Source organism: Balaenoptera borealis (genome assembly GCF_965194805.1).
Source record: "Balaenoptera borealis genome assembly, chromosome: 9".
In the NCBI taxonomy this organism is placed as follows: domain Eukaryota; kingdom Metazoa; phylum Chordata; class Mammalia; order Artiodactyla; family Balaenopteridae; genus Balaenoptera; species Balaenoptera borealis.
In genome coordinates, this window is record NC_138873.1 from 25,117,621 (window position 1) to 25,142,987 (window position 25,367).

At 39.5% G+C, this 25,367-nt stretch overlaps 1 protein-coding gene across 15 annotated transcripts in view; it reads left to right on the forward strand.

Annotated features, from left to right (window-relative positions):
- Window positions 1-666: 666 nt before the first annotated feature.
- The window catches only part of REPS1 (RALBP1 associated Eps domain containing 1), a 79,815-nt gene continuing 55,114 nt past the window's right edge, over window positions 667-25,367 (forward strand). For 4 of the 15 annotated variants that reach the window (XM_082405674.1, XM_082405675.1, XM_082405666.1 and 1 more), the window contains exon 1: window positions 673-1,407. In XM_082405674.1, the coding sequence (XP_082261800.1) occupies window positions 1,255-1,407 (153 nt within the window). In that variant the 5' untranslated portion in view covers window positions 673-1,254. Of the gene's footprint in view, window positions 1,408-25,367 lie in introns of all 15 variants that reach the window. The other 11 variants (XM_082405670.1, XM_082405669.1, XM_082405662.1 and 8 more) reach the window with 7 other exon arrangements.

Genomic DNA, 25,367 nt, shown 5'->3' on the forward strand with positions numbered 1-25,367 from the left:
CTTCTCAGATAGGTGCAGAATAGTGCAACCACATGATTTTCATAAAGGAGGAAATTGGGGGTCGCAGCAGTGAGCCCCTGTGGTCTGTCCAGAGCCTAAACAGCTTTATAGAGCTAATGCTCTATATTTACAGCACTAAGTTCCTAGTGATCAGAACCACCTTGTACAAAGAGAAAAACTTTGCCAGCTTTTCCCCCTATTCAACAATTTTGTTTCTCAAGTAAACACGGCTTGGAGCAAGAGTGGGAGTTACGTCTCAGTGGTCGGAGTCTGATGAGAGTTCTCAGATGGGTTGAATGTTCATAGCCCTTCAGAGCACAAAGAAATATTGAATTAATCCTCAGTAACGTCTGACCTCAAAACGGTACGACGGATACAATAATAACCTGAACAATGTTCCCCTTTCACGCAATGTTTATTAACCATGTAGTGCCAGAAGCTTTGAAACAAACCAAAGTACAGCCGGTTTCTAAGTTCTCCTGGTCTGAATGGGCGGCGTGCTGTTCCCTCCTTGTCTCCGCTCCTGGGGGTCCCAGCTCTTCCCGCAGGGCGCCAAGGGCGGCTCGGCCCTCCGCCGCGGGACCCCGGCCACCAGGGGGCGCTGCAGCCCTCTCTCCAGGGAGCGGCCGAGCCAGCCCGGTGGGTGTTTCTCTCTCCCTCTCGCGCTCTCTCCTCCTGGCCTCACATCCGGGTCTGGAGCGCGGCAGCCGCTGTCAGTGTTGGTGCGGTCGCGTCGGGGGCCGGGCCGGGGCGCAGTAAATGGCGGCGGAGGGAGGCGGAGCGGCCGCAGCGGTCAGCCCAGAGCCCCCGAAACTTTAGGCTAGGAGCCCCACAACTTTTCCGGGAACTGCTGCCTCTCCGGGGGCGTGGACGGAAGGGGGCAGGCGAGGCGGGAAGTCTGGGGGGAAGCGGCGGGGAGCCGGGGAGACTCGAACCCGCGGCGGGGGCGGTGGCGGAGTCCGCCCGGGCCTCGCGCCGCCGCGGCCCCCGCCTCCTTCCCCGCGCCCTCCCCGCGGCCGCCGAGGCGGAGCCTCTTAGGCGGCGGCGCGCCGAGCCCAGCCGGGCCCCCTCCCCGCGACCTCCGGGCCCTGTGGCTCGGACGCCCCCGGCGCGCGCGCGAGGCCGGGGCTCCCCGCCGCTTCGGGGGGCGAGGAGGAGGCGGCCGGGCGGCGCGCAGTCCCCGCCGTCCCGGGGTCGCGAGGCCGGGCCCCGGGTGTTGCATGCGGGGCGGGGTGGCTGTGAGCGGAGGCGAAGATGGAAGGTTTAACGCTGAGCGATGCGGAGCAGAAATACTACTCGGATCTCTTCTCCTACTGCGACAGCGAGAGCACCAAGAAGGTGGCGGCCCACGGGCGGGTGCTGGAGCTGTTCCGGGCCGCACAGCTGCCCAGCGACGTGGTCCACCAGGTAACGCCGCCGCCGTCCCCATCCGCCGCGTCAGGGGGGGTCGGCCGGCCGCCGAGGGGTCGCTTCCCGGCGGCTCGGGCCTCCAGCCGCCAGCCTCCTCGAGGTGGGAGTGGGCGCCGTTTCCAGAAGGGCCGGCGGTGGGCAGGTTTCCCCGGGTTTCTCCGCTGCGGGCCGGGGCCGCAGGTGCCCGGAAGGCCCGGACTCGCGAGGGGAAGGGGGTCGCTTTTCGAGGACAAAAGTCATGCAGAGATACGATGGGGGTGGGGTGGGAGGGGTCTGTGTATTATCTCTGGAGAGCGTAAGTCCTGTATCTCTCGGCTGCCCCTCAGAATCTGTGTTTTTCAACACTGGAAGAGCAACTTCAGATGAAAGATCTTGGATTGTTAACCATGTCTTTGAATCCTAGATCCTGGTTATCTACTTTTTTACATTTTAAGGAAGCTCAATTCTTAGGGAGATTAAAAAATTTGAACTTTAAGCTCGTAGTTTGCAAGTAGCTATGAAAAGAACTTTAACTATAGGATGCGTGGGTGATGTAAACTGGATAATTTTTCGATTGGCATTCGATAGCACTTGGTGGAATTTGTGGATTGGGCTGGGAGATAAGTATTGAGCAACTGGAAGTCAAAGGTGCATATTTGCCTCAATCTGTAGCCCTAGAGGAGAAGCAGAGTAAGTTTTAAGCTTTCTTCATCACGTCTGCTTTTAAAATAGAAGGCTTCCTGGAAGTTCTTCTCTAATGTATGTTGTGAGCGTTGATGTTACTCTGTGTTTAATAATTCATAGCTGCTAGTGAGAGTCTGTCTAAACAGCATATCAGGAACAGGTTTTAAGCTTCATCTTTATGATGATCCAAGCCAGTTATCCAGATCTCCAGAACTTAGAGCTGCGTGCATAGATAGGTATGATGTAGTGCACTGCGGAGAGCCCTGAATAAGGACTTTTCACAGCTGGGTCCTTGACCGCACTCTGTTAACCCCTAGTGTGGCTTTGGGCCAAGCGCTCTCAGCTCTTCAAGCGTAAGTGTGCTTCTAACAAAAATTCTGGGAAATATAAAAATGTCCCCAAGGCCTCTGTTTTAGAAGTTACCTGTGCACTAGCTATGACTAAATTGAATGAGTTCTGTCTTTTCACATAATCTTGTTTGTTTTACGTTGCTTTTTAAAAATTTTGGGAGGAAAAGTTCTGTGTCTTACATACTAACAGCTAGGAGTCTCATATTTATTCTGCTGAAAACAAAGTAAGTATTTTACGCTCTGCTGGCCACATACCGTGTCTTTATGTATATTCTTTGTTTTCATTCTTACAGACCTTTAAAAAATGTAAAAATCATTCTTAGCTCAGGGGCGTACAAAACGGGGTCCGCGGCTGTGCGGGTACTCGACGCTCCCCACGTGGCTTTGGAGTTAGACTTACAGGAGTAGGTCTGGTCAGAACATGCTCACTAATGATTTTTCTCTTTTTGTAGAAATACTTTCAAGTCATTAAAAAACTAAAATTAAGGGGAAACCTCCCATGTTCTATTTGGCTTATTATGTCTGGGGTGGGGGGAGCTGAAATAAACTGACTTTCATATTTTTAAGAGTGCATGTTGTAAAAAAAAAAAAAAAAGAGTGCATGAAGACTTTAAGACTTTATGTTATTCAGGATGCAAATTAGCATTAATTAACCTTTGCTTAAAATATGTTTAATCCAATCCAAGTTATTTTCATGTTGTGCTCAATTTTATTAACACTCAAAAATAAATTTGCCTTTTTGTATAAAGAGAGAACTTAAATAGCGTAAATAGTCAGGATTCAGTTACACGCTGGAAACTAGGAACTCCCTGAAGCAGAAGCAGAATTCTTATAGCTTTCTGGGTATTTTGCAGGCAGTTTACTTAAAAATTGGCCTAACACATAAAATGTGGAACAAAAGAGGAATATGGACAGTTCCCTTATGGAAGTTCAGCATTGTCTGAAAAAGCAGCCCTCTCTTGCTTCCTAAGTGGGAAACATTTGGGGCAACTCACGTGTAATGTTTAGTTTTTACTTAACACTGGGCTAGGCATTGCAGGGCATCAGAACAGGAGTAAGAAGTTCTCAAGGACCTTGTAAACTACAGGAATACACATGTGTAACATAAAGCAATGTGAATGCCCTAAGAGAGGATAAAGGAGGGTATGACCAGGAAAGGCCTCTTGACTTAATTCAGGTGGACCTTAAATTAGTGTGGAGGGATGAAGAGGACTTCCAGGCAGAGAAAAAAAACACGACCAAAGGTGGAAAGTGTGGGAAGGAGCCTTTGCAAGGACTAGCAGATAGACAGGTTTTACTGAAGCTAGAGTATGTTTTGGGGATACTGGAACGTAGAGTCAGAAAGAGACCACGGTAGGAAAGATTCTAAAGACCAGGCAGATTTCATATTTCATTAGGCAATGGAGACTCAATGATAGTTTTTGGCTTTGAGTGAAGGAGAGAGTAGAGGGTGGGGAAGGAGGCTCGAGCAGTGGTCTGGAATGGATGCTGGGTACTGGGCACCCCAACCAGGGTGACAGCAGTAGAACAGAAAGGAGGGGCTGGAGGAACAGGTCTGTGTTATTGAAGGGCTGCTGGGTAGCCGCAATGTGAGGTGCTTTGTGGGATAATGTTTCATTGAGACCAGATTATCAAGGCTGGGTGAAGAGCTTTGAACTAATTGTGAAGGTGGCAGGGAGTTGTAGATTTAAGAGAACTGACTCGTAAAAGCAGTGCTTTAGGAGGCATTTAGAAGACCAGAGCATCTGGAAGTAGAGGAAAGAAACTGGAGACGAATTTGGGAACTGATTCTCACGCACATACCGGGCTATGGGACTCAAATGTGGGAGTGGGGGAGACTACGGGGAGGGTGATTTTGCCCCCCCAGGAGGCATTTGGAGACATTTTTGGTTGTCATAACTCAGGGAGAGGGAGCAGTTCTACTGGCATCTAGAGGTAGAGGCAGGAGCGCTACTAAAACAGCCTGCAATGCACAGAACAGCCCCTACAGCAAAGAATCACCTGTCCCAAAACGTCAGCAGTGCCGAGATTCAGAAAACCTGACCTGGACTCTGGTGGTTACAGTGGGACAGAAAATGAGGCTGAAGATAAAGTAGAGATTATGAAGGTAGACCTGATGGGCTTGGGTTGCCTGGTGATATTTTGATGAGAGAAGAGTAGGGCAAGTGTTAACTCTCTGTTGGACACCACTCACAATTAGAAAAGGGGCAGGAAGAGGGCCTGATTTTTAAAAAGATGATAATGAGTTTGATTTCAGGCATTTTGAGACGGCAATGCAAATCTCCAGGGGATAGTTGGAAATGTGTGATTTGTCCACCCTGAGTGCTGGTTATTACAGTGAAATTCACGTGTTTGGGGTCTCTCCTCTTTCTCACCTGAGTGTCTTGGAGGTAGAGGCCAGACGGCTTCTCACACTGTAGGCATGCATTTACACATCAGGGCTTTGATTGATGTGGTAGTTTTCAGCATTTTTTAATCAAAGTCATGAGAAGGCTGAGTCATCTGGGGGAATGAGTATAGAGGACAAAGAACAGAGGGCCCAGAACTGAAGGAGGAAGGAGCTGGCATTTATTGAGTGCCTGTTATATTCTTTTACTGGGCAGATCATTTTCATGCAGGAACTCATTTGATCCTTGTAAGAACCCTGGGAAGTGAGTATTATTCTTGTTTATTAACTAGGAACTTGATAGGCAGAGAAGTTAAATAACTAGTTAGTTGTATACACTGATGTGTATAAAATTGATGATTAATAAGAACCTACTGTATAAAAAAGTAAATAAAATAAAATTCAGAAATTCAAAACAAAACAAAACAAACAAACAAAAATAACTAGTTAGTGAATAGAGTACCTCTCCTTTACCATTATTTCTTGCCACCTCTCAGCTCTTTCCTACTTTTCACTGTTCATGTGATTGGTTTGCCCATAGTTCTTATGAAGAGTAGAGACTTAAAATTATTTGATTTTGAGTTATATGTGGATTTCCTCCTTTGCAAAATAAATAATTTTATGTATGATGATGTCTGGAAACACAGCCACTTAAGAGAAATAGAAAGATTCTTGTAGTTGGTATCCTGAGTTTTACATTGCTACAACTGTCAAACATCTTGAGAAACGTTCATTACACTTGTTTTGGAATACCAGAGTAAAACCTGTTCTGAGTTTAAGAGTTTATTTTGGGGAGACAGTGTGTTAATAGCTAAAGCGAGTGAGCTGAAGCTTTATAGAATTATGCTCCGCACCAGAGAAGAACAGGACGAGGGGGAGAAAAATCTGGCTCATAGGATTTAATCATGAGGAATTTTGCTGTCTGCTGAGCAAGAAGATATTCAGTGGCTTAAAAATAATCTTCTTCAGAATTATTTTGTTTTTTAAACATTAGGGAAGATATGCTAGTTACCACACTAATCAGTATGCTTTTCTAGCTTTTATTTAAAATTTCATCTTTGGGAAAAGTTTTAAAACTTCATACAGACTTTGAATGAATAATAGCTTGATAAAAGGTTCTAGTACTAACTGTTCTTTTATTGAAGATTATAAGCAATGTATCCTATAATGAGGCTGAGAAAATCTTTCAGTTCATTTGTGTTGAGCAATATCTTGGTAGAATATTTGAATAACACATTAGTTTAATGGAGGAAAAGTGATGACAATGAAACATAAACCATTTTGTCTCTTTTGAAATTTGTTCAATTATGTGATCTACTCATTAGAGATAGGATTAAAATAGAGAAGCAGAGCCTCATTTATGCATTGAAAGTTACGAACTTAATACTTAATGAAATAAATGTCAGGTTTGTTGTTCTGGAGTAGTGATTTTGTTTGTAATCACTAAAAACATTATAACAAACTATAAAAATAATCTTACCTTGAACAGACACTTTACTATACACAGTTGAAAAACATACTGTTTGTGAAAGAAGTCACACTTAATGGCTCTCTGTAGTGTCATATTTACTTAAAATTTTTTTCTTTCCTATATCATAATGTACTTTTAGTCTTCTTTTTTTTAGCCAGTAGGCCAGAGTTAGAGTCTTAGTATCTTGAGAATTCAAGCTAGGCATTTTGACAGAGCTCTAAAAGAGTGTGAGAAGTTGATGTAAGGAGAACTAAACATGGAAGGCAAGTTCCAGCCCTGACCTTGAACAAATCACTTAATGCCTGGATTTTAGTTCTCACCATGGAAATGATTGAATTGGGGTTTTCAAAGTAGAGGTTACAGTGTAGGGATGGCCACTCTGTCCAGCCACATCCTTAAGAAAGTAGCCACACAGACTTGAAATTAGTTGATATGCTATTTTGAAACTGGAATTGATTTCTTTTACACACTTCGGTAGATTTGAAGAGGAGAATCTTGCCTAGAATGCTGAAGTGAGTATATATATATAAGAGGGAACTGATGAAAGTGTTTTAAGGTCCGTGGTACTTAGTCCTTCAAGGTGTCTGGCCAGTGGGAATTTGAAATGGGTGATAAGACTTGGCATTTCTGATGTTTTCCCTGATATATGTTGCATTTTCTGTAGCCTTTCCTGTGACAGATGCATCTTGATTTGTCGTTTTCTTCTGCCTCTATGTAAGGAATTTATGGTTGATGGGTTGCATATATAGGCATGACATAAAAATCAGGTTGTAATAATAACTTCGCTTCAGAAATCTTTTTTTAAGTTCATACCATATACCAAATTTTATTGCAGTTTGATAAATTATAGGACTTAAAAGTCTTAAAACCACATCTCTTCATTTTGTTTTAAGAACTGACTCTAGTGGAATTTGAGTCTCTTTTGTTAAGTGATGAAGACAGAATTTATTAGATTGTGTATTTCCATCTAACCTCTTTTTTGGTTGTGGATTCCTTTGAGATTCCTGTTGCACACCTGAGTGTCCATTGACAGATGAATGGATAAAGAAGATATGGCACATATATACAATGGAATATTACTCAGCCATAAAAAGAAACAAAATTGAGTTATTTGTAGTGAGGCGGATGGACCTAGAGTCTGTCATACAGAGTGAAGTAAGTCAGAAAGAGAAAAACAAATACCTATGCTAACACATATATATGGAATCTAAGAAAAAAAAATGGTTATGAAGAACCTAGGGACAGGACAGGAGTAAAGACACAGACGTAGAGAATGGACTTGAGGACACGAGGAGGGGGAAGAGTAAGGTGGGACGAAGTGAGAGAGTGGCATGGACATATATACACTACCAAATGTAAAATAGATAGCTAGTGGGAAGCAGCCACATAGCAAAGGGAGATCAGTTCCATGCTTTGTGTCCATCTAGAGGGGTGGGATAAGGAGGATGGGAGGGAGACGCAAGAGGGAGGAGATATGGGGATATATGTATAGCTGATTCACTTTGTTATACAGCAGAAACTAACCACTGTAAAGCAATTATACTCCAATAAATATGTTAAAAAAAAAAGAGAGAGAGATTCCTGTTGCACATGCTGGACAACTGCTTAGAAAACATAGTTACACAAAAATTTGCATACAATTTGAGATTGCCAGCCTTCCCCCAACCTAGTCAAGCTCATCCCATGGACCTCGCATTAAGACAGTTTTAAGGAAGAGCAGGCAGACCTGGGAAAGCTGAACATAGGTCTTTCTTAAGTCAGTTTTGTATATTTTCAGGAAATATTTCTTCATGGCTACTATTTATGCTCAGGGTGTGTATGCGGTGCTGAAAACTCAGAAATCTTCCCTGCCTTCATGGATTATAACTTGTGGTAATGTTAAAAAGGAAAAGAACTGTATTAATGGGGAGTCATGGGAGGCTATGCAGACCTACTTAGGTATAAGGGAAGGCCTCTCTGAGGAGACGGGGACCGGGTAAGGGAGTGAGAATGAGATGTTTCACACGGAAGGAATGAGCACTCAAAGGGCCTGGACAGCATGTGAAGAGCTCTGTGTGTTGAGGAGATGAAAAGCTGGAGCATTATGGGCAAGAGGGGAGAATGGCAGGGACCACATGCTGCAGGGCCTTGTACACAGGGATAAAGAGTTTGGATTATAAGAGACTGAAAGTTTATATTCAGGGGAGTGGCAGCATCCAAAGTATATTTGTTGAAGGTTACCGTGCTGTGTAGAGAAGAGAACACTGGGGCAAGCAGAAACAGATTGGCCACTAGATATGCAGTAGTTCAGGTAGGAGACCATGATGGCTTAGATTAGTGAGGTCGCAGTAGGGTGGAGAGGAGTGGACATATCTGAGATATTTGTAGCTGGTAGAAATAGGAGGACGTGATAATGGATTGGATATGGAATATAACTGGGGGAAACATTCAGGGATGTTGCTGGAAGTCACCATTATTGGATGCCTGGGAGACGAATGGGTTTTTCAGGGTTTTTTGTTTTATTTGGGTGGAAGGTAATGGTGAATTTGGGAGTTTTCTTTTCTCAATCGTAAGTTCTCAGAAGCCTGTGACATTGTTAAGAAGGCCTCTATCAGAGAGGATCATCAACTCTTGAGGAACTCAGAGATATTTGGCTTGGAGATGTCAGTTTGAAGCTTATCAGTGTGTTAGTGATATTCAAAGCCATGCAAATAGGTGAAATCACTGAAGAAGAGACTATAGAGAGGAAAGAAGGATTGGTTAGAAATAGAAACCTGAGGAACACTGCACATTTCTAAGTTGGGTAAACTGGAAGCCCTCTAGGAAGGAAGCTAAAAAGGACAGCCCGAGCGGTTGTAGGGAAACTGGGAATATATATTGGATCATGTCATGGGTGCCAAGTAATGCAAGTATTTCAAGAAAGGGATACTTAACTATTGAGTTTGGCGGAGAGGTTGAGAAGATATGGGCAGAAATACGACTGTTGGATTTGGCAACCCAAAGGTCATCAGTGACCATAATGAGCCAGTGTCATAGACTGGTAGAGGTGGAAGCCAGATGTGAGTGACTTGAGGGATACACAGTGGCCCAGGAACTAGAAATTGGGTTTAAAGAAGTTAAAGGAAACAGACACGGGGCCAAAGCGGAAGTATGAGGATGTAAAGGAAGTCTTTGTTTTTTTGACTATATGAGAAATATTGCGGCATGGTTTTAGTTGTTAGGATTAATAAGGGAAGGAAGGAAGATGAAGAGAGAAGTCCTTGAGAAAGCAAGAATGGTCTAGGATCCTGATCGCACAGGGCAGCAGTTCTTTGATAGGAAACGGATAACTTCCACAATTTCAAAAGGAGGAGAGAAAGGGAAAAAAAAATCTAGTCACAGTAGCATCAAAAAGAATAAAATACTTAGGAATAAACTTAACAAAAAAAGAGCACCAAGGTGTTTATATTACAAAACATTACTGAGAGAAATTAAATAGGTTTTTTTTTTTTTTTTTGGCTGCACCGCGCAGCCTGTGGTATCCTAGTTCCCTGACCAGGGATTGAACCTAGGCCCTCGGCAGTGATGGCATGGGGTCCCAACCACTGGACCGCCAGGGAATTCCCCTAAATAAAGATTTAAATAAATGGAGAGATAGTCTGTATTCATAGATTGGAAGATAGAATGTTAAGATGTCAGTTCCCCAAATTGATCTATAGATTCAGTAAAATACCTGTCAAAATTCCAGTAGACTCTTGTAGAAATTGTCAAGCTGATCCTGAAATTTATAAGGAAATGCAGAGGACCTAGAATAGCCAAAGCATTTTTGAAAACAAAATAGGAGTTACCCTGTCTAATATTAAAACTTATCTACAGTGATCAAGACAGTGTGATTGGCATAAGGATAAGCATTATAGGTCAGTGGAACAGAATTGAAAGTCCAGAAATTAACCCTTATATTTATGATCACTTGGTTTTTGAAAAAATGCCAGAACAGTTCAATGGGGAAAGGATAGTCTTTTCAACAAATGGTGCTGGGACAATTGGATATTTTTATGTTTAAAAAAATGGGGCTTCCCTGGTGGCGCAGTAGTTGAGAGTCTGCCTGCCAATGCAGGGGACATGGGTTCAAGCCCTGGTCTGGGAAGATCCCACATGCCGCGGAGCAACTAGGCCCGTGAGCCACAACTACTGAGCCTGCGTATCTGGAGCCTGTGCTCCGCAACAGGAGAGGCCGCGATAGTGAGAGGCCCGTGCACCGCGATGAAGAGTGGCCCCCGCTTGCCACAACTGGAGAAAGCCCTCGCACAGAAATGGAGACCCAACGCAGCCATAAATAAATAAATAAACAAATTTTTAAAAAAAATGGATTTAGACATACTGTTTTATATACTTCACACCGTACATGAAATTATCTCAAAATAAATCATAGACTTTGTAAATTTGTAATTGTAAAACCTAAAGCTATAAAAATTCTAAATATTGCATAGGAGAAAATCTTTGTGACCCTGTGTTAGGCAGAGTTCTTAGATACGGCACCAAATGCATGGATCATTAAAGAAAAAACTGATAAATTGGACTTCTTTAATGGAGTTTTAAAACTTTTTACACTTCAGAAGATACTTAAGAAAATAAAAAGACAAGCCACAGACTCAGACAATATTTGAATATTACAAACTTGGTAAAGGTCTTTAATCTAGAATATATAAAGAAATCTTAACAACTCAATTATGCAGAAAAAACCCAATTAAAAAATGGGCAAAAGACTTTAATAGGTATTTCACTAAAGAAGATATTATAAATGGCCAATAAGCATATGAAATGATGTTCAACATCATTAGTCATTAAGGAAATGCAAATTAAACTGCAATGATATATTGTAACACACCCACTTAAACGGCTATAATTTAAGACTGACATTACCTATTACTGGTATTGTGGAGAAACTGGAATCCTATACACTGCTCTTGGAAAGGTAAATGGTACAGCCATTTTGGAAAAGTTTGGCTTTTTCTTACCATACAAACCAGCATTTCCACTCTTAGGAATCTATCCAACAGAAACGAAGATGTGTGCACACAAAGAATTGTAAATGTCCATTTTAGCAGTATTATTCACAATAGTCAAAAATTGGAAAGCAATCCAAATGTCCCTCAAATGGTGATAAACAAAATATGGTATATCCATACAGTGGAATACTCTTCTAAATAAAGAGGAACAAATCACTGGTAAATGCTACAACAAAGACGAATATCAAAAACCTGATAAGTGACAGAAGCCAAACAGAAAAGAGTACGTATTGTGTGGTTGCATTTATATGAAATGTCTAGAAAAGGCAAATCTATACAGAAAGCAGAACAGTGGATACCTGAGGCCAGGGCAGGAGTGGAAACACTCTGGAGGAAAATTTTGGGGGTGATGTGATGGAAAAGTTCTAAGATTGGATTGTAGTGATGATGCACAACTCTATAAATTGTCTTAAAGCTCAATGAATTGTACACTTATGGTTGGATTTTGTGATGTATAAATTATACCTCAAAGCTGTAAATTAAAACTTTAATAATTTGGAGGGTGAGGGGAATGCATGAAATAGGCATCTTGGAGAATGCGCAGGGTGAGTGTGGTAGAGAATAAAGGACTCTGTGCTGTCTATGTAATTTTAATTACAAAACCTCAGTGTAAATGTAATCTGGCATTTGGTTATGCATTTGTGTTTTGTATATCATATGAAAGGTGATATATCAATAGATATTATGTATGGAAGAGATTGCCATGTGAAGATTCATTACAACTGCGTATAAATAAGTACATTATTTAATAGATTAAGAAGGGGTTGAAAAAATTGTGATTTGGAATAATGGAAATCAGTTTCCATCTATTGACTTTGAATAGTATGCTGACTTTATATACATTTAACTCAGATATCTTAATTGTATGGAAAATTATAGAAATATAATACTTCAGAAATCTGAGTTTGAAATAATTGTGCCCAATAATAATAATTTTAACGAAATAGTGGTTTCAGTCTACAAGACTACCTCTGGTTGCTTTCTTTTATTGAAATAATTACTGTCACTATCATGATTCTTTCTGTTAAAAAAAAAAAAGCTTCTGTTAACTTAGAGGCACTGATTTGTTGTCTTTGTAGTATCTCTAAATTGCTGTATCCAATTTGAGTTTGCATAAGTAGATAGATCTTGGGCCACATTTTATATATATATATATATATTTTTTTTTTTTTTTTTTTTTTTAAGATTTAATTTTTTATTTATTTTTGGCTGCGTTGGGTCTTTGTTGCTGTGTGTGGGCTCTCTCTAGTTGCGAGCGGGGGCTACTCTTCGTTGCGGTGCGCGGGCTTCTCCTTGCGGTGGCTTCTCTTATTGTGGAGCACGGGCTCTAGGTGCGCGGGCTTCAGTAGTTGTGGCGCGCGGGCTCTAGAGCGCAGGCTCAGTAGTTGTGGCGCACGGGCTTAGTTGCTCCGCGGCACGCAGGATCTAAGCAGACCAGGGATTGAACCCATGTCTCCTGCACTGGCAGGCGATTCTTATCCACTGCGCCACCAGAGAAGTCCCTATATTAATGTGCTCCTTTGGATAAAAAATAGCTAAGAGTGCTGATCTAAGAGTGATTATTGCTTCTTGTCTGTGGATTATGTAAAATGTTGTACGTGGAAATAGGAATATATCTATGTCCTTACGAAAAGAATTTATTGTCTGGAAACTATTCAAGAGTATTTTTGATTTTTCTTGTCTCATTTGTGACTAGAAGGATCAGAGGTTTGACTGCTTAAACTACAGTGTTTATTGGTATTGTATGTTATTAATAGTTGATTTAGAAGAATTCATATTTTTTCTAAAGCACTTAATTATATTTCATAGAAAAGTTTTTACTTACAACACCCTTGTAATTTTCTGCGTCAGCAAGTATTGAGTGTGGTCAGAATTGCATAGACTTAGGAATGTGGCAGTTCTAGATTTGAATCTCCAACTCAGTGCTTATTAACTTTCTTGCTCTGAGCAAGTAACTTAATTAACCCCTTTTGAAGACTCCCATTTCCTCATCTGTAGACTGAGGATGATACCAAATCCAGAAGTTTCGTAATACCACAGTGAAGTAACATGTAAACCTAGTGTAGTGCCTGGCTCTTAGAGGGTGATCAGAGAAGTTTCGTTCACTCAAGCTCTGCTCTATTAAGGAAAATTCATAATTTGTAGGATCTTGGCTTTAACGGTAGTAAAAATCTCCCCATTGTTCTTCAAACCTAGCTTTATACGTTTTGTTGTTTTTGTTGCATTGAACTTACTACACTGCCCTCAATCCTTTGATCCTATCAATAATGGCCTTGTGTTTCTCCCTTTCACCGTGTAATTAGAGGATTTTTACTCCTGAAGTGAAGTTTACCACCAAAATCCTAAAATAAAGGATAATTCTGAGGTTTTGAGCCTACATGGCTTGCAGAATGATGATAACCATTAATGGAAATAAAGAAGTGAGGAGGGGGGGCCTAGTTTAGTTGAAGGCGATGTGCTGAGTGAGCACATCCATGTCATGTTCAGTCCATCTGGGCAGCAAGGTTTAGTGGGCATTTTTGAAAGCTTGAGAGCAGCAGCTGGGTGGCTTTAGAAGCTTGTGCAGACTTGGTGGTGGTTCCTGAATGAGGCCATTCAATAGAAATGAGGGATGCAAACTTAACTTAGTGTATTTGAAATGTCCTTTCAGAGCAGATGGTAAATTGCACTTTTGTGTAGAGATTTAGGTATTCTCACTTATGACTTCAGAAATTTTCTGAAACTATCTTGAGACTGTTAGGAAGGCAAGGTGGATGAGGAAGTGTAACATCTCTTCACCTGAACTTAGTCCAGCCTCCAAAGAGTTGAACCTTGGTTGTTAAACACAAAAGGCATTTGCACATTTAAAGTAAGAGGTCTTAGCTGTTTGCAAGCAACCTCCAAGGCAAAGAAATTGCATTTAGCTGAGGAATGAGCCTCAGAGCTAGAACAGTCTAGCCTACCCTTTCCCATCAGCGTCTCGTTGCAGCTTTGTGCTTCTCATTTAACACAAGATCTCTTTTAATCTTTATAATATAAGCCTGCCAGATATTGTTATCCCCATTTCATTAATAAGAAATTGGATGCTCTCATGATCCTCAACAATTAGTAGATGTGTGGAAAAATTCCTTGAGGGTGAGTTATCCTGGAGCATTGCTGTACCATTTCTTCAGGGATGGTTCTGTTGAATTCTGCTTTCCATATATTCAGAGTACTTTTTTCTATTTAATGTCTTAACAATTACATCATTCATTAATTCAACAAATACTATTAAACACCTGTTACGCATCAGGGTATGCACCAGGGGCATGGAGTATGCAGAGGTGAATGGAAGAGACATGGTTCCTGCTCTTCTGGAAAACTTAAATCTTTCTCCTAAGCTCCAGGAACCTAGCAGGGGGTCACTGTTCCTGTCTGGTTCACAACTGTATCTCTGGCACATTGTTGGTAGTTAATATTTGTTGAGTGTTGAATGAGTGAGCATGGATTTATCCTTTTTTTCCCCCCCAAATATGTTTGCTTATCACTAGCTTGAATATATATTGCACCCAATTCAAATAATAATAGTAATAATAAATGCCGGTGTACTGCTTACTGTATGTCAGGTACTGTTTGCACCCCTTTACAAATATTAATTTGTGAAGTGGGTACAGTTTACTATCCCTGCTTTTAAAATGAAGATAAAGAAAGGACAAGTAACTTATTACAAGGTCACACAGCTCGAAAGTGGTAGAGCTTAGATTTAAGTAGTCCTTTTCTTAACCACTTTGCTCTACTTCCTAAATATCATATGATTAAATACTTACTATCACACTTCCATGGTCATATCTTTACCGTCTACTATATCTCTCAATATTCTAAATTCCCCAATTTCTTCTTTAGAGTTACTTGACATTTACAGATCACGCTGAGGTCCCCACACCAGCTTGTGGAGTCCCTGTACTGCTGTGAGTCCTGTTAGGTTCTAAGAGTTATTATAACAAGTCCTGTTTATCCATGTCTCTCAGCAGCGTGTCTTGGGATAGTTTTGTAAATAAAACTTAAAAATAGGTCCTTCTGCTACATTTACTTAGATGCCATTGTTTATTTTCGGTAGTTTGCTAAGTAAATTAATAATTTTATTGAAATAAAAGGATAAAATTTTAAACTGTTTTTATATAAAATACAAATAACACTCTAAAACACAAATAACATTCTAAAAGATGGCTAAACAGAATACTTTTATCCGCTAAGGCCGACTTAGTCAGTGTCTCCTCTAGGAAACCTAGGTAACATTAATTTGTTTGACTTTATGAGGACCTGCTTCTCCAGAGGACTGAAACTTAGGAGAGGGTTCTTGGTAACCTGGTTTGGATCTCCTTAGCATAGGAGTGGCAGTTTATGCCATAGGTATAAATAAGATCAGCCAGGATGAATTTGTGGAGTGAAAGAAAGGAGAGAGCAAAAGGAAGCCTGAGGTAGTAGCTGCCTGAGGCATTGGAGGGAAAGCAGGGAAACAAGGAAAGGAAGGAGAGTTATGGAAAGAGTCATCTGTCACGTGCTACCAAACTCAATATTGGGTTTCATGGAGCCATGAGTGGAAGTCGGATTGCTTCCTGACAAGTTGGTACATTACTCTTTGAAAATGTGTTCTAATTTAGACTTTTGACTAATTCATACTGGGTTTTTCTTTTACATTCTCTACGCTGTTACTGAGGTTTTATTTATTCAGTATTTTTCCTTAGGATCCAGAGCAAATCCTTCTCTTGATGAGTTCTCTATTTTGAGATATTTGAGATATTTGCAAACTAACTCATTTTTTATAGCCCTTCAAAAATTTTATCCCAGATGTAATATTTACCTAAAAAAATCTGAATCATCAAGGAAAATCTTGATGTTCATAAAAGACAGTGCTGTACTGTTTTCATGGAATTAGGTAGAATACGGAAAACCCCAAATGAACTTTTTGGCCAACCCAATGGTTTGACATCCTGCTTCTTTGAACTTTCCCCTAATCCTCCCTACCAGATAACCCCCTTTCTGTAATCTTCCCATACTGTTGTATATGTTTGTACTTGTATATACAACTTGTACTTCTAGCTTCCTGTTCGTGTGTGTATGTTATCCTTGATAGGTGACAGGCGATTTGAAGGCAAGCGTTAGCTTATCCTTGTTTTCCTCAGATCACTCTGCTTATGATAGGCACCCAGATCTTATTGGACTGGTTAATTGGTGCTGCAGGGCTTCACTCCTCATCAGTGCCTTGATGGGTCCTAGCCTAACCTCTTCATTTTGTCATACCACTTAAAAAATTCCAAACGACAGGGAATGAGCCTTTTTGAACAATATGGAGCCTCTGAGACCTGATTATATAGATCTTTCAGTTAGACTGTGAATAAGCTAGTTAATATTAATACTTTTGAAGTTTTTCAGGTGGCTTTAGTCAGATATGGTGAACATGCATATTAATAACTTTTCTTTAAGCTATTGTACCTCAAGGCTGTTCTTTTAATTTTTTATTTTTAAAGATACCATAGTTTACTTTAGTAATAAACTCACATGAGATTCTCTGCCTTTCAGAGGTATAATTTCTAATGCTTGAACGTGACAATGAGCAAATAGTGGTAGGTAAGTAATCTAAATAAGGAAACAGGTCAGTAGTTTCTCATTTAATTTAGTTGACTCTTTTGGAGGAAAGCATAGCATTCTCGTAAAATGCATGGCAATAGGGAGAACATATCAAATCTGAGTAGTCATGCTTATCCAGCCTTACCCAGCCTTAAAAGTTATCTACCAACTCACTCCCACATCTCACAATCTTGTTTCTGATTATTCTTCTAACGTGGACTTTGTGTTCTAGCAGATCTGTTTTCTGTTTCTCACACAGTTACTTGTTAGGTTTTTTTTCCTCATCATGTTACTTTCTTCATCTGCAGTACCCTCCCCCAGCTTCCGTGCTTCCATCTGCCCCCTTTTATTAAAAACGTGCCTTAGTTTTTATATGTTTGGAAATCTCATTTGAGATTTCAACCTTACCTTCTCTCTGACTCTCATTTGCCTCCTGCCTATCCTTCTGTATGTGTTTTGCACTGTTACTGCTTTTTGTTCATTTATGTCATTGCTTAACTGCTTTTCCAGGATATTTACATCCCAACAATATTATAAGTAAATATTATAAGTAAACTATAAATAACATTCAGGTTTCTTTTCTTTCATGACCGCATGATTATCTAGAGCAGCAAAAGCACATAGTAGATGTTTATAAAACAGAGCTAACTATTTAGGGAAGCCAGTTGCTTAGCTCTGCTATTGCCGTGCATACATGGATGTGGTTGGGGTGACGAATTAAGGCACTTCTGGGGTCCTCACCCAGGAAAGTAGGAAGTGGGGGTGGTGAAGCTTGCGGCCTTGGACGTTCCACTGCTAGTGCTATGGGTACTCTCTCCCCACCCCAGTCAGTATTCTGGGCATGAGAAGAGAAAGAGGCAGCAAGAACAGGAACAGATAGCACAGAATTCTCTGAGTTTTGACTTTGCAGCTTTGCTGGCCAACATTGCCAGTTCCCTCTCCCTCCCTTTCAGAATGCTTTTTTCCCTATTCTTCTTTTTTTTTTTAATAGCAGAATGTAAGAAGTTTAAAAGAAACAAAATAGGAATTTATTGGCAACTAAAATAAATCATGGTGGAATCTGGATATCTTGGCACTGTTGCTTATATTTTCTTTATAAAATGTAATAAAGCACAGCTTCTGCCCAGTTCCAGTGTACCTGGCTGAAAGGAGAAGACCACAAATCCATTTAGAGGGAGGGTGCTGGGTACACTCACATGGTACCACGCGGCGATTGCACGTTCCCTAGCACAGGCCATTGAGATTTGTGCCATGTCAGAATTACAGATTACACTACTTGTCACGATCAATGTAAATCTCACAGGAATAGTAGAAATTACTGAGGTTAAACCTTTGAAATCTAAGAGCCTACTGTATTCTGTGTCTGCCTTCAGGAAGCTAAGGATTTAAAAACCAGAGGAAAGGAATTTATAGTTAGGTTTTCTATTACTACCCACAATTTAAAACTCGTAGAGATAGAAATCTTTTACTTCCCTAATCACATTTCTGTAGATTACCCCTAAGACTTGTTTCTGGAATGAATCCAAACTTGTGTTTCTCACTTACACCTAACAAAGGGCAAAAACAGAATTGTCAAAGTTACTAATTGTATTGTATAATGGTTATTTTTTACATAGTGTTCCTTTTTGTTTCCTGTGTTATTTATTTGACTGTACACCCATCTATCTGCCTTCCTATTTTTCTTTTACTGCCAAGTAACAAATGACCCAGATTTCTTCTCTACTGTCTGTACTAGTAACCTAACTTTTTTCTGTTCCTCCCACCCTACCTCTTAAAAAAAAAAAGAAAAAAAAAGATATTCTTAAAGTTCACCTTTATCCTAGCCGCCAAGTCCAGGAATATTTTCTTAGGTTTCATTCTGTTTTATCACCTCCCTTGTAATTGATACTGAATTAATTCTTGGTGGATATTATCTCTTCTTTTTGTTCTCTGTGATGCTAAATTATTATGTTATTATATATCTTTAAGCATCCTGTCTTCCTACTGTGTCTTTCCCTTGTGTAGAGTCAGCTTTGACCCCTTTTCTTACATTCAGCCTACAAAGTCCTTCAGATTTTCTTTCTCTGAAAAATCTCAGCCAATCATCCTTTTCTGTCCTTTGCATTAATTATTTTCTGAGCTCTATGTTATTGCTACACTACTGCAGTAGCCTCCTAAATCTTAACTAGCTTTTCTGTAATTGCTAAAGAACAAAAAAGCGAATTTCTAAAAACTTGTATGATACTCTTCAGAAATGCTCAGTAAAGATTAGTCTGGCATTTAGAACCCTCTCCATCTAGTTTGGTCCAGTTTACTACCTAACCACACTACAATCCCTATTTTGACCTGTTGGCACCTCCCCAATTCGAATGCCCGTCTTGACTTACCCAAAAACCTGTCCATTCTTTAACATCTAGGTTAGGCTTTTTTTTTTTTTTACCTAACAAATATTTCCAACCCATAGTAACTTCTCTCTAATTCTTACAGAAACAAGTATTAATTACATAGCACCTGCTATGGGTCAGGCATTGAGCTATTTGACGTATGTTTAATTTTAAACTTAGAGAATATATATTATTTCCATTTTGTAACTGAGAAACTTGGGGCTCCAGAGGCTACATGCTTGACATAAGCTGGGATTCAGATCCAGCTCCATCAGATGGCAAAACTTGTGTTCAAAACACCAACCATTTCAGTGTATAAGATTACAGCCTTATATGATAGCTTATCTTTGTCATTTGTATGTTATGTTTTCAGCTAGGTTAGAAGTTTCTTAAGAATAGGGAATGTGTGTTAGAACTTTACATGCCTCCTAGGGCCTACTGTGTACTTTGAACATTGTGCATACTTAAGAGGAGAGCATTTTGCTGAGGGTGAGGCATTTCTGTAGTGCTACTAATTATAACAATCTGCCTACTTTTCTTGTTAGAGCATTCCCTAAAATGTTATGAGTGCAAGAAAGACTGCAGACATGGCTGCATACTGAATTAAAGGGAGGCAGTAGAGCAGCCTTACGATTTGTTTCCCAAAGTGTGGGCTATGTACCCAACAAATGCGAAAGCACGTAGTGAGAAAGCTATTCCTTTTGAATTGTTTTTCAAATCCGATTTCGGTTTGTTACTTGTAAGTTTTTAACACCTTTCTAACACAGATAACTCTCTTAATAAAGAACAGGTTTTTTTTGCAGACAGTGGTATTTTGGCTGAAATTAAATGACAGTTTTGTTTTCATTGAATGTATTACTCTTTTTGTTATTTTCTATTTATCTCAGGTGATACTTAATTTCCATTTATATAGTGATACATTTTCCTTCTAAAATAAACTTATTAAGTTTTTAAAGTGTCTTGATTTAAAGAAGAAATATTAAGAACATAATAGCACAAGTGGCCTGTAGACATGGCAGAGCTTGTGATGGTGGTATGCAAGAATCTGAAGTTTGGGAAACGCATAATGGAAAAAGCCAGGCTTTGGAGTTTCTCAGAGTTGGGTTCATATCTTGGCCCTGCTGATTTCTAGTCTGTGACCTTGGGCAAGGACTTTCTCTTTGCCTCACTATTTTGATTTATAAAATGAATGTAACAATGCCTACTTCTTAAATTGTTTGAGGATTGTCTTAAATAAGTACTGGTATACCACTCAATAAATAGTAGCTTTTTCATCATCAATTTTGATAATTTGTTGTTTATTTCCTCATTTGGTCAACTAAAAGTCTTAAATAGAATTTTAAAGATGCAGTTGAATTCTTAGTATTTTTGACCCTCAAGCAAGTATTTCACTGCCCTGGGCCTTAGTTTCTCTGGGCATTAGTTTTTTCATCTGCATATTGAGAATAATTTAGCGCCTGTATAGGATTGTTTTGGGGACTAAATGAATTTGTAAAATAAGTAGAATACTATGGTGCCTGATATTTGGAGTAGTGCTATATAGCTATTAGTTATTACTATTATTATTTCCTTAGAAAGGATGTAGCTTTTTGTAAGATCCTGAGGCTGTTTTTCCTTTGTTCTTACCATCCTGAGTTGGGGGTGGAAGGTGTTTTGTGATATTTGATATGTTCATTAAGATTTACTGAGTGTAAAGCATCTTGGTACTAGCATCATTGTAAACCAGCAAGGGAGAATAAGGAGGTCTTCAGCAAAACTACTCTGAGCCACCACCCAATTATTACATCATGCAGTTAAAAAAACTCAAAGGAAGACTGATAAGCCCCAAAGGACTGAGGGGGTCTGACGTTGAATCGTCATGGACTTCTGTATGTTATAGCATTTTCTAATTGAGTAAAATGCCATGGAACATTTGATATTGATATGTATACTTTATCAGCATTTTTTAAAGGCAATACCATGGGTTCATATTAGTTGAATGGTTATATTTAGTACTATTTTTGTTCTTCAATTTTTATCTATTTTGTAAGATACACCTGGTTTCAGAACAAGTAGTGTTTGTTTTTTATTCTGTGCATTATGTTCCTAAATGTTGGTTATAAAACAAATGTGGTAAGCCAAGTCATTTTCCTATTTTTCTTGAGTAATTACACTGGTTCTCTTCCTATAAAGGGGAAAATTGACCTTAAGGCATAATAAAAAACTAGAGTACAGAAAGCTTTTCGTTATCAAATATTTAATACAAAAATATGATAAAACACTCATTTACAAAGCAAAAGTACCGATGCTTGAATTTCACGCCAGATATCGTTCCTTTGGAGGCAGATCTACAGGACAAAGTTTAACAAGTGACTTAATTATTCCTACTTAAATCCCCAACACAGTGAATTTAATTCCTTATATTTTTTGCTCATTATAACAATTCATATTTAAATATGTATTTAAATATGTATCATTTTTAAAAGGGGGCACGTAACTAATAATCTATGTCTGATACTTTGGCAGAAATAGATTTTTGAAAATTAGATGTTTTCAGAGGGTAGTTTGTATTGTGGTTACAGACTTGATATAAAATTTTCATTCAGAGAAATAATATTTTCACTAGAAGGGATCTTAGAGGTAGAATCTAACATTTGCCTTTTATTTAGGAGGAAACGAAATATATTATGTAACTTACCTATATTCACATAGCAAACAATTATCAAAACTTGATTCTGTGACCTAGTTGCCAAAACTAAAAACTCTTGTTTTATGATGTAACATAGTAGAACTCTGGTATAGCACAGCTTATTATATGAATTTACCACTGGGAAAATATGATCGCTATGAAATAATATAGTGGTTAAGTGCATGGGTTTCAATCCAAGTTCTGTTGTTTGCTGTGTGTCCTTGAGCAAGCTCACCAGCATATCAGTTTTCTGTTCTGAAAGAAGTACCTACCTCATAAGGTTGTTAGGATGATTATGTTAGTTAATATGTTACTGAGCTTGGAACAGTGCTTGACACATTGTATATACACCATCAGTGTTAACTACTATCACAATCATCATCATTGTCATCCTCACCCTGTAATAACCTGCAATAGCCCATAGCACAGGTTAGAACATTATCCTAAGAGTGGGATAAATGGGTTTCTCTTTATCACAAGTAATAGAGGGACTTCCCTGGTGGCGCAGTGGTTAAGAATCAGCCTGCCAGTGCAGGGGACACGGCTTCAAGACCTGGTCCGGGAAGATCCCACATGCTGCGGAGCAACTAAGACCATGTGCCACAACTACTGAGCCGGTGCTCTAGAGCCTGCGAGCCACAACTACTGAGCTGGCGTGCCACAACTGCTGAAGCCCGCGCACCTGGAGCCCATGCTCCACAACAAGAGAAGCCACCGCAATGAGGAGCCTGCGCACCGCAACGAAGAGTAGCTAGCCCCCGCTCACCGCAACTAGAGAAAAGCCTGCGCGCAGCAACAAAGACCCAACACAGCCAAAAATAAATAAATAAATTTGTAAACAAACAAACAAAAAAAACAAGTAATATTTCCCAGGCCTGTGTTTTACTGACAACTGGCCAGTGATAGAGAAATATGTACAAGAAATTACATCACAACTGCTTAACCCTGTTCACTCTTAACTCTACTCACTGAGTGCAGACACTTTAGAGCTCCACTCTATTCTGTGTACTTAGGGAAAGTCATGGGCTTCCAGTCCTCCCAGTAAAGGAGCTGTAGTGGTAACATAGTGCAGTAGGGAAGAACATGCCCTGGAATCCTCCGCTTCCCCATTTCCTTTGACCGTGGTGGGTTACTTAACCTTTGTCCTTTAGTTCTCTTATCTGTAAAATAGCAGTAAAAGTCTCTGTCTTTCAGGAATGAAAGTTTCGGTTATGAAGACTAATGCTTAGAATGATGCCCAGCCCAGTGTTTAAATGTTTAACTTTTATTATTATTTTTAAAATTTTGATAAACTAGAGTTGCTGTGGCTCTAGAATCGTCAGTTAAGTCTCCATGTAAGAAAACAGGGGCTTGATTACTAGTACTGGTTTCTGAAAAATGTTACTCTTTAATTAAGATTAACATTCAATATGGCATATTGTAAGGGAACATGTTTGAAGTGTTGGCTTTTCCTGTAACCTTCTGCCTTCTGTTGGTTAAATGGAATCATTTATCTTTAAAGGTGTTTTGGAAGGGCAGTTATAAGTCTGGGTTTGCTTGAAACAATCCTGGCTTATGTCTCTTGTCCAGGCCTACTTATAAATAGTACTCCTTTCACTCTTGCAAATGTCTCAGGTTGGATGTAAATTTTATGGTCACCCTAAGTATAGTTTATTGGCCAGATTGATTTTACTAGATTATCTCCATGTCTCAATATTTTCTAAAGGCAAACACTACTACTTTAAGCTTAAGTTTTAGACGGTTTGTGGGATTTTTCAAATCACTTTTGTATTTTTATTGTTTTTATCCTTTCTTTAATCTAAAGTTCAGTTTTTTTAAAGTTTTTTTTGGTTAAGTAGATAATACAAAAAATTATTTTAATTGGACATAGGGACTTGAACTACCAATAAACTTTATAGGCAGTCATATAATTTTTCATATTAGAATCTTTACATTTGAGGCTGTCAGAAGTGTTTTATTTGTTTAGACAACTAATGACTGTGATACTGATTATAAGCAATAAAATATTTATTGGTCTGTATGTACTACTCTTATCATAGTTGACTGTCAAAGGAGTTTATATTGTCCAAAGCGAGTAAAATTATAGAATTAGGAATCAGATATATTGCTAAGAGGAATCTTTTTAATTACCTATACCAGTTCAAGTCAAGAACTTCATAAACTTTTAAAATCTACCTCTGTCCTCTTTTTTTTTTTTTTAACCTCTGTCCTCTTTTATGGTAGTTATTTAACTCAATATATTCTTTTTTTTTTAATTTTTTTAAATAAAAATTTAAAATTTTATTTATTTATTTTTATTTTTGGCTGCCTTGGGTCTTTGTTGCTGCGCGCAGGCTTTGCTGTAGTTGCGGCGAGCGGGGGCTACTCTTCGTTGTGGTTCGCGGGCTTCTCATTGGGTGGCTTCTCTTGTTGCAGAGCACAGGCTCTAGGCGCGTGGGCTTCAGTAGTTGTGGCACTCAGGCTCAGTAATTGTGGCTCACGGGCTCTAGAGTGCAGGCTCAGTAGTTGTGACACACGGGCTTAGTTGCTCTGCGGCATGTGGGATCTTCCCTGACCAGGGCTTGAACCCGTGTCCCCTGCACTGGCAGATGGATTCTTAACCACTGCACGACCAGGGAAGTCCCTCAATACATTCTTTATGGTTCCTTTTTTTAGTGGGTGGAATGAAATCTGCCTTCCAGTATTAAGCTTCTAAGTCCTGTAGCAGTTATCTGTATTGTTATAGTATGTTCTTTGATGAATTGCTATGATAATAATAGTAAGGGAAAAAGAACATGTATAATATATTTGAACTTTTTTCTGCTGAAAAGTTATAGGAGACATTTGTAGTTTTTCTTTACACTGAAAAATATACCTTTTGCAAATACTTGTAGTGTAGAAAGGGGATTATTACTTATTTAGTACTTATCTGATATTTCAGTCCCTGTTATATAGTAAGGGCGCAAGAAAATTCTGATATTGCTATTTAGCTACAGTATTTGACAAATTCTATACGTATCTTATTTTTGAGGTGGTCTGCAGAATAATGTGTGCTATTTGTCAGCAATGTATAGATGGTTTTCTTTGTTTTATCTGAGGACACACCGTTGAGGAAAGACTTGGAGAACTCATCCTTAACTGAGATAGGAAAGTGGTTGAAATGTGAAATGGAAGTTATGCATGAGGGTATGAGTGAAAGGAAGAAAAGAATCAAGAGAATACCTGTTTATTTATCTAAGTGTTAGGATAAAATCATAGCAGGAGAAAGCAAAGAAGCCATGTGGTTTTGAACTGTAGGCTTGTAATCAAAAATCATTTGAGTTGTGTAAGCAAAGCAAAAAGCATTAAAGGTTTTGGATAAGAAAGTAATATAGTAAAAGTGAGATTAGATATTTGCCCCAGTGCAACTGAGTATCTCAGAGGGGTTGGGAAGATTGCATTTCACTTCAGACCTGAGTTTAGTA